Consider the following 9,203-nt stretch of genomic DNA (forward strand, 5'->3'; position numbering starts at 1 on the left):
GATGGAAAACGCTCGGTGATTACGAACATGATATGCAACTTAACATAACAACCATGGGCGTTGATGTCGCGTGAATAGGCTTAATACCCTAAAGTTAATTCTCCGATACGAGGCAGCTTTCGGATACAAATCGTCGCATATACATGTAGATTGGCCCATCTTCATTGAGAACAGCACCATAAATTGGGTGATAGTTGAAGTAGGTGGTTTTGTCCGTCTCCTCGTCTTGTTCTTCGTCTAACGGCGTTTTGTAAACGGAGGGTGCTTGTTTCATGTGTTCATTGAATACAGGTTCTTCTGTGGGGGATCCAAACTCCGGATGCTGCTCGACCATATTTTGCACAACTGGATTCGGTATTGGGGATTCGGAACACGAACGCTGATTCGATTTTACAGAATTTGTACTTCCTCGTTCTCCGTCGAGTTTCTCGTCATCGGCTTCTTCTGATGTCCAGAGATTTGGTTGTGAAACCGATGTCGAATGGACTGAAACTTCGGAAAGCGTTGAATATGGACGCATTCCAGTATTTTGCGTGCACAATTTTTTTGAAGGATCTTGGCAAGCGCGGCAAACAAATTCGCATAGTCGGTTGGTTTCCTCCTCCGTTTTGCATTTGTAGGTTTCGAAATAGGACTTTCCCGGAATATCCGACCTGATAGCAAGCATGAACATCTTTGGATGTTGTGGAAATACAAAATAGTGTTCAATGTCACTGTAAAGGACCCAGTTACGAAATGGGCCTTTCGAAATCAGTTTGTTCTTCTTGAAGTTCAGCCTGTCTTCCAAACATTTCAACTCAGCACCATGGGAGTGACGCCTTTCCATCTGGGAGGAGAGAAGTTTTCCGACAATGTTCTCATCCAGAGCGTCGGATGACTTGCGCTGGGATCTTGCCACTGTGCAAACTTTACACCTGAAAAATACGGCCTGTTTATCCTTGGCAGACCCATTCAAGTTTGTACTATTACGCGAAGAACGGTTGCTTTGGAGACCGGAATTCCGTTTAGCCGAACTCTCGCGAGACATTGAAAACAGTGGACGAAAGTAAAACGAGAATTCTGCTAGAACTTGTGCGTACGGATTGATAATCGCTGCTGTTTATAAGGGCTTCTTAACCGTAAACCCCACTGGTTGTCCAGTACAATGTCTACTCTGAGCACATTTGCTGGTCCACGCATGTGTTTGTATGTGTCTGCGCAACGTGCAATTAGCTTCAGCCGGTTGGATACATCAAATCAGTTAGCACGTATGATCTATTTGATTGTCCGTACGTGTGCATAATTTTGTGTGTTAACCTAGACAGGTAGCTTTGTGTTTTATCCACATTCCATCGATAGTGGACACTGGAATCTCAGACCGACTCAGCTAACCTCTCGGTGACGCGCACAGCATAAACGGCACTTACCCAATTCGGTGACGTCAACATTGAGGACCACGTGCAGGTTATGTGTGGGCGTAGAGGTGAAGCTGAGTGAAGTTGTGATGATTGCATGCCTTAGCAACAGGAAGTTCCTCAGCATAAATACAAAGGTTGAACGTTCTGACAACCAGCTAACGCACATGAACACTAGGGATGTATACGACCGTTCTGTTGAAAACTCATCAACAGTTGATGTGCGAACTTGCTCGGATCGCATAAGTGTAGCTTTACTCGTAGAAGTCTGTCGGAGTACCGTTTGTACTCATCGAACACGCTAGAAGATTTTGGATGAAAAAATACCTCCAAAGACACTCCATGCGTACCCTTTGTAGCTTTGTTCGTGAGACAAATGTAACAAGGCGTGGCCGGAAGCTGAAAAATGAGTTCTTACATCCTCCGTGCTTCAAGGCTCCAAACAACTCACCAGAAGCAGTGAGTCATGGGAGGGCCTTTAGGACCGATCCAACCGAAACCGTACTGTGGTAGCAGCAACGAATACTATGAGTATACGGAGTGTTTTGGTGAATACTGCCTGCGTCGTATGAGCGAATAAAGAATTATCTCCCTTCCCCGCATTTGTTTTTGATAAGTGAGAGTATTTTTCATGAGGATTTCACTCGATCGTAAAATGTTATATTCAAAGAGGAATCGCTTTGCTGAAGATTGTTAGTAGCTTGTTTGTGTTTACTGGTCAAACATACACTGTGACTTGTGTTTCCAAACTTTTGTATTTTGGCTCGAATGTGAGAAAAACTGGAATTAGGGAAATCAATATCCCTTTGATGCACACATTCAAGAACAGCATGAACAATTAACAAAATTATTTGTGGCTGTCAAAGCAGTACAGCGAACAGATCACTACCAATGGGATAAAAGCAGTAGTTATCGTATCATCGAACTTACATGTTTAAGTAATTCCCTTCAAAATGAACCTACTACTAAATCAGACTTTGCTGCACCGAGGGACCACCTTGATGAATATTTTAATCTGTGGGACCTGTGGGACAAACTAACCATTACCATAACATCCCAGAGGGGAATTTAGGATAGAAAATAGAGACCATGCCAGACAATGACAACAAATGAGGAGAGTAGCAAATACGAAGACCATCGACTCACCATCGAGAAGGGGATATTCAGGAGTCAGACTGATAGTGCATTTGATTCATTCACTGAAAACTGGTAATATATGTAGATGAGTTCATTTTATTCTCTGATTCTGCTCAGCGTTTTCATACGATTGCTGGAACCAAATAACATAAATTGCGCTCAGCTTTCCTCAAAGCCTCAAAGCGCTTGCTGAAAACCGTAACAACCCAGTTGTGACAGTAGTTCACCTGTTTTCCTTGTAGGTATGAAGCCGATGATTTCATAAATGTGCGATTACGGACTAGCCCATCGGTAGTTAGTATAGGAATTATACCAAATGATGATACAGTATTTGTGGACCATGTGAATCTGATTTCGAGTCCCCTGATTACTGGGTCTTTGAAGTTTCACTCATCAGTCATGCTCAGACGGGACAAATATGCTCATTCACAGTATACTGGCCACGTACACGGTTTAAGAATCAGTCGCATATTATAGTTTGAACAGCCGCGTGAATTGCGTTTCGGAGGAAACTTTTTCCAATCTTCCCGTCGCAATCGGTGGTTAACTGCAATACACCTGTTATTCAGGTGTCAGTCAAGCCAATCAGAAAATTCAATGTTTAGCACCGTGAAAGAAGCTACAAATTATTTTCGACCTTTCTACGGACGCTTTTTAAAATGAACTACATGATTGTTTTAGCTTTAGGAAGGAAAAACCATGTAACTCGTCTGCTACTCCAGATCAGGGTGTTTGGATCCTGATCAAAAGTAAAACTGACGTGCTGGTTTAAGAGGGGCTTGTTTTTGTATCCACTTCGTTCTTGGTCAAACGATCACTTCTATAGACCCGGGTGTGGTTGTTCTCTTTAACCCAAACAAGAAAATCACACAACCTTCAAGCAGTAAACAGTAGCTGGACAACCGTTCAGGCAACTCTAAAATACGATCGATCGAGTCAGCCAAGAGAGTAACTAGGTCATCGTCAGAAACTCTGGACCGACGTAACACACCGTTTACCTGCAAACATGGTAGTTTCTCTGAGTTAGCCGAATTCCAACTGCTGGCAAGAAAACGAGTAGGCACAGTTACCGAGACTTTACATGAGCAAAGATTGGATCTGGCTCTTCCTATTCTTTCTTACGGATTAACCAGAATCATATACACGGGAAAAAAGAGCTATTAAAGCTGCGTTGATATAAATGCGAATAAAACAACCCTTTGAATAGAAATCACCGCGAGCAAACTGGCTTTTGTCTCCCCTCAAGGCGGACTCTATTGGGCTAATACTTAGAATTCAAACTCACTACGTGACCACCGAAAAACTGCACGAAAAACTGTACTACCGTTCAACAACTATCTTTCAAACTAACTGTCCAGTGGTCTGCACTCAGCTTGTCTCCTGGTTTTCACATGTTGCATCAGATATCGATAACCTTTCACCCTAATGACCTATTTAGGTTGCTGTCCAAAAAAGTGGTTGTTCTGAATCGAGTCTGTTGGCGTCACTTGTGGTTCTCTGTTTGCTTGGAGTTTGTCCTTCAAAGAACATTCAAAATAATTTGCATTTATACCCAAAGAGTAACATCGCGGTCGAAAGTCGACACTAATCACTTGACTATCCCACTCAGAAATCGGTGTCCATGGTTAAATGATACGAACCTAGGTAGCTTGAGCGGCAAATAAGTTTTAGTGAGTTGGGAAATTCGTGACATGTACTGCACAGTTCTAAGAAACATCTTCCGTAGAAAACACCGCTTTCCCCCGAGAACATCGTCCGAAGCAATCAGTCGAGGAGTGCTCCAAGTCAGGGTAATGAGAGAAGAAATTGGCTACAGCCGGACGGAGTGCTGTGGGATTTTGAGGTCCTCCTGGATGCTACTCAAATGTCTTGGTCACTGGTTGCAAATCACGTAGGTCATGACACAAGTCAGCTGCTATCACTTTTCACCCAAGCCAACGTTTGCATGCACGTTTTGTATATATGTAGTGAGCCTCGCGATGGATGACTAGGCAGCGCCTCTGGTGACATCTGATTCCAGTGTGATTGCCAAGTTCCAGTGATTACCGCTGGTCATTTTTTGACTGTCACAGTCCTATCCCAAATAACGTTGCGCAGCTCAATAAAAACTGCCGATCGGTGTCTAAGTATCTCAGAACTACATAGTTTACAAGGCTAATTTCATTTGCCTCCAGCTGCCATAGAAGTAGTACTGTGGGGGAGGAACTCAAGATAAATGTATTTGTTTGCAATATAGGCCTGTGCTCAAGCTCCAATCTATAAATATAGGATTCTGGAGTGAAGTGTTAGAATTTGTGTGACTAGTTTAATCAGGCGTTCCGAAGCTTAAAATCCGCTGGTGCGCAGGCCTTCGTCACAAACGCGTTTCTTTAAACATGTCATCCGGCTGTTGAAACACAACTTCTTGGTAAGTTCCTGTGATTCGTGAGTGGCTACTCTTTAAAAAACATAATCACAGAGAGAGACTAAACATGACCTCTTCAGGGATGGGCAATGCGAGGTAAATCTCGCCGATAATTCTGGTCGCCAGGTTTTCTGATGAATGACCCTTCACCGTGGTCCTTTTATTGAGGTTATCAGTGCTCAAGTTTCCTCAACATAAGACTCCAAACGATGAAATATGATTGGAGATGCACAATAATAATGGTCACGGTGGCACGCATTGCAAGCTAGAGTGGCCTTTTAAGCGGCATACACCAGTTATTCAGGTGATTCTGACTGGTGAGCTCAGGAAAAACGCTGTGCTCGGTACATTTCGAACCCTTCTTGCCCCGTCCCCACAGAACCCTCAGATTACTGAAATCGCAACCAAATTAAGGTGCGAGTCAGTTTGCATATAAAAGCTACCTTTGCAAAACGCGCAAAGGTAATGAAATTAGTTCTTAAAGAAGCCTGAATTCATGACGGATATCACCCATAAATTTGTTGGAAACTCTTTGATGGCTCCTCACCGGTTTCACTAGTCTCGGGACCTTTCAGGTGAGGGCAGTCCGCAAAATTTTGGTCGACATCGCACTCCACTTGAACCTGAGCTGTGTCTGATTCAGGAGACACCCACTGGCAAACTAATATGGTTCTAATGGAAGACTCATCTCAGTTGAAGAATATGACTAGGCTCTGGAAGTTTGAAATGTATTGTTGGCTTTTGAAAACTTTTCAGCAAACATTAGTAAAATGCCCGTGAAGGAAATGTGCTCGATATATCTGAAGTACCTTGCGCTAAAGGAAAAAGGGTGGCGTATTCATTCGAAGAATATCATAAACAGGAGATTCAGCTTGAACTCACTCAAGCCTTCCGTTATATGCAAACCAATTTGCAGCTGCATATCTCTAGAGAGGGTTCACTTTTAAGTTAACTAGAGAAATTCTGATATAATATTTGGTTTGGAAACTCGTGAACAAGTTAACTGCTAAATTAAAGTTCGGCGTTTGGAAAGATAGGAATACCGGTTCTTCCGGAAGTTAGCTACAGTTTTTACAAGACAGCGGGAAGGCCCATCATCATCTCTGTCAAGTAAACCTACAGAGTAGTTTTTGCTTGTAGTCTCTGACTATCGAACGCACAAATATCGACTGTGTGTGTAGAATGGAATCAATATAATGGTGCGAGTAAGTCGGAGGTGATTTCATGATCATTTGCACAACTCACGTTTGTTTGCCAGAATATTGGTCGTTGAACTATGGTTTGCTGTTGAGAGTGAATGGCTGGCTGCAAACAGGGTGCGATCTCACACAACTTTCACGAATGCAAGATAACCCTGTCGCTGATGTAGCCCAACGGGTCCGTGAAAGCTGATTATCTGAAATGGTATGCTAACCGTGGATAACTGAAATAACACTTTGTTCGTAGGGAAAACAGCCACCTACACTACTATATGGTGATGAAAATATGGCCGACCCAAAAATAAGGGATACCTCGAGAAGGACTAACTTACCACCGGGTATAAAATCATCTACCAATAAGGGTGAAGAAACTTCAGAAAAGCTAAATGCACTTGGGAAGTTTGTAAAGTGGTGTGTGGTCAGGAAATTTGCCTCATTGTTCGGAAATTCTCGTAATATTTATGCGAACAGTGAAGGTGCGTCCACCAACCGAACCATTGCAACTAAGTGAGCATTCACAGTATTCTAGTGCATGGTTGGACGAAGAATATAAATGAAAACAGTTGTCATGTGTCGAATCGAAAGAAGCCGGCTTAAACAAGCGCTACTTATATGATGTTTCCGACAATCTCCCTGTGTGAAAACCAGTTTTCAGTACAAGAGCTATTTTGACGCGTAACTAAAAACAACTGATTTCATGAATTCTACCCCGTGAAACCCAATGCTTATTCTTGAGCAGTGTGGACCTGATGAGGAGAATATATGGCGTCGTTCGAATATGTTTTTTTCACGCCGCCTAAGGTGACATCTGGACGCGGCAGGGTACCGGTGTGGTGACTGTTAGACCCTGCTTGTTACAACAGCCTGATGGATAAGCGTAGATTATTGAGCTATTGCGTGCGCTCGTGTCACCACCAACTCACTTGTTGCACCATTCATTTCTGTTCATCCCTGGTTACATGGTGTGCCTACACAAATCAGGCAAACCTTTTTTACTGTCATTTTGATCCCTGTCGCACCGGAGATCGGTCGCAAACCAGTTCTCAACGTTTACGTGGTGCATTAGTGGCTTCAGATGAGCGCACATTTGCGCATAATTTGTTCCACCCACAGCAGCTTTTTATAGAACCTGCTTTCATCATCATTCAGTCCTCATAGACCTCGCCCGACAGGGCAAAACAGGGGCCATTTAGTCAAACTTGACACTTAGCCACTGGTGTTGACATCAATTTTTTGGCAATTTCGGTTCACGATACCTCAGCTCAGTTAAACATTATAACGACATAGTGTCTAGTGTGCATGAGTATTGGGCACTTGACCACGGTCCCGCCGAAAGGAAGAAGGCCTTCGCTGTGGAGTCATTTATTGGAAAACGACAACTAGAACAGTTACAAGCGATTGGACAGGGAAGAAAAACTCTCATATGCATCTTCCTGAAATTTCCTGGATATTCATTGACTATCACTCAAATGCAAACGAATGCTACAAAGCAATTCCACAAATTCCGTACTAAACCTCACTTTGCAATAGACGCGAAGCGGATTTACGAGAAAACATACTACTCACATGCCTTATCAGAAGTATCCACAGTTACACACCTCACTTTAAAAATCGTTCGCATGCTAGCGATTTTCATTTAGGTCGGCTCCAGCAGCTGGCTTGTTCGGCCACTTTTTGATTGTATCTTTCCTTTACAAAGCTGGGTCCCATTTACTCTTTTCGATCCCTGACCGTTTTGAATTGTATTGACGTTCCTCCGGCGGTCGGTAACGACAAACGGACCTTGCCATCGACTGCCTAGGTTTCGCGAGCCCAGTCCATTCCTTCCAGGATTCTGATGATTCTTCCACTTGACCTTCAGTGGAATGATTGCGCCTTTCTACTTCCCGTTTTCCGCCTAGTTCTTTCCTGAACGGCGGTCAAGTTTTCTCGAGCTCTCCTTCTTTGTTCCTCTAGCTCCTCCGAAGACAAGCGTGTTGCCGACCCCAACCTAATTTCCTGATCAACTGGAAAGCGCGGATGTCGACCGTACATCAACATGAACAGGGAATGGCCTGTGGTTGGCTGTATGATACCATAATTAGCTAGCAATGCCATTGGCAAGTTCACTTCCCAGTTACCTCCTTTGGCCACCATCCACTCCTTGATCGTTCGGTTATTACTTTCGGTTAGACCAATTGTTTGCGGGTGGTATGGTGCCATCCTTAGCCCTCTGATACCCAGCTTCTGCGAGCGATTCCTAAACTCTTCGCTCTCGAAGCAAGGCTCATGATCTGTTTTGATCATTTTTGGCACCAAATGGCTGGCCACGATACGATGCATTGCTACTCCACTGACCGTCGTCTCCCGCTGATTTGGCACGGTTAGCGCCTCGATCCACCGCGACAGGCGTTCTGTCATTATCACGATATATTGATTCCCACTGGTTGCCACCGGAAAGGAGCCCATGACGTCAGCGGACCACAACTCGCCTATTTCTGAGACAGGACTAGGTTTCATGTGATGGGTTGCCCCTTTCGTGCCCTCTTTCATCAGTTGGCACCGATTACAGGACACCACATAATCCATCACCTCACTTCTCATGCTGGGCCAGTAGGTCCCCTGCCGAAGAAAGTCGTACGTCCTGGTGCATCCTGTATATGCTATCTCATGGTATTCAACGATAAGCTTCCGTCTCAGGACGCAAGGTGTCACGGGCAGCACAACATCTGAATCGGTTGCGTTCTAGGAAATTATGCCAGCTTCATTCAGTCTCAGCCGATCAAAGTGACTCTGGAACGCTTCTAATTCCTTGTCTCCCTCTCCGTTCTCAATGTTCCTTCCATCCAACAAGGCGGCTGCAACCTTTCTTAACACAGGATCCTGCAGTTGGAGTTGCACCAACCTACCGGGATCCAGTTCTACGAGGCTATTGGCTCCAATCATGATCTCGGGTACCTCTTCTTCAGCCTCTGGTCTTGACATCCAATCAGCCAAGTGGTTCTCCTTCCCTGACACGTGCTGGATTGTGAAGTCGTACTCTTGCAACCGGAGTGCTCAGCGTGCGAGTTTCCTGCGATCATATTTGGT

At 44.2% G+C, this 9,203-nt stretch overlaps 1 protein-coding gene across 1 annotated transcript; it reads right to left on the reverse strand.

Annotated features, from left to right (window-relative positions):
* Positions 1-94: 94 nt before the first annotated feature.
* Positions 95-1,036, reverse strand: T265_14557 (hypothetical protein; the record flags this gene model as incomplete). The annotated part of the gene is made up of 1 exon (XM_009174172.1): positions 95-1,036. One exon carries the CDS (start codon positions 1,025-1,027, stop codon positions 95-97), a length of 933 nt encoding a protein of 310 aa, XP_009172436.1.
* Positions 1,037-9,203: the final 8,167 nt, after the last annotated feature.

Source organism: Opisthorchis viverrini (genome assembly GCF_000715545.1).
Source record: "Opisthorchis viverrini unplaced genomic scaffold opera_v5_213, whole genome shotgun sequence".
NCBI classification, from domain to species: domain Eukaryota; kingdom Metazoa; phylum Platyhelminthes; class Trematoda; order Opisthorchiida; family Opisthorchiidae; genus Opisthorchis; species Opisthorchis viverrini.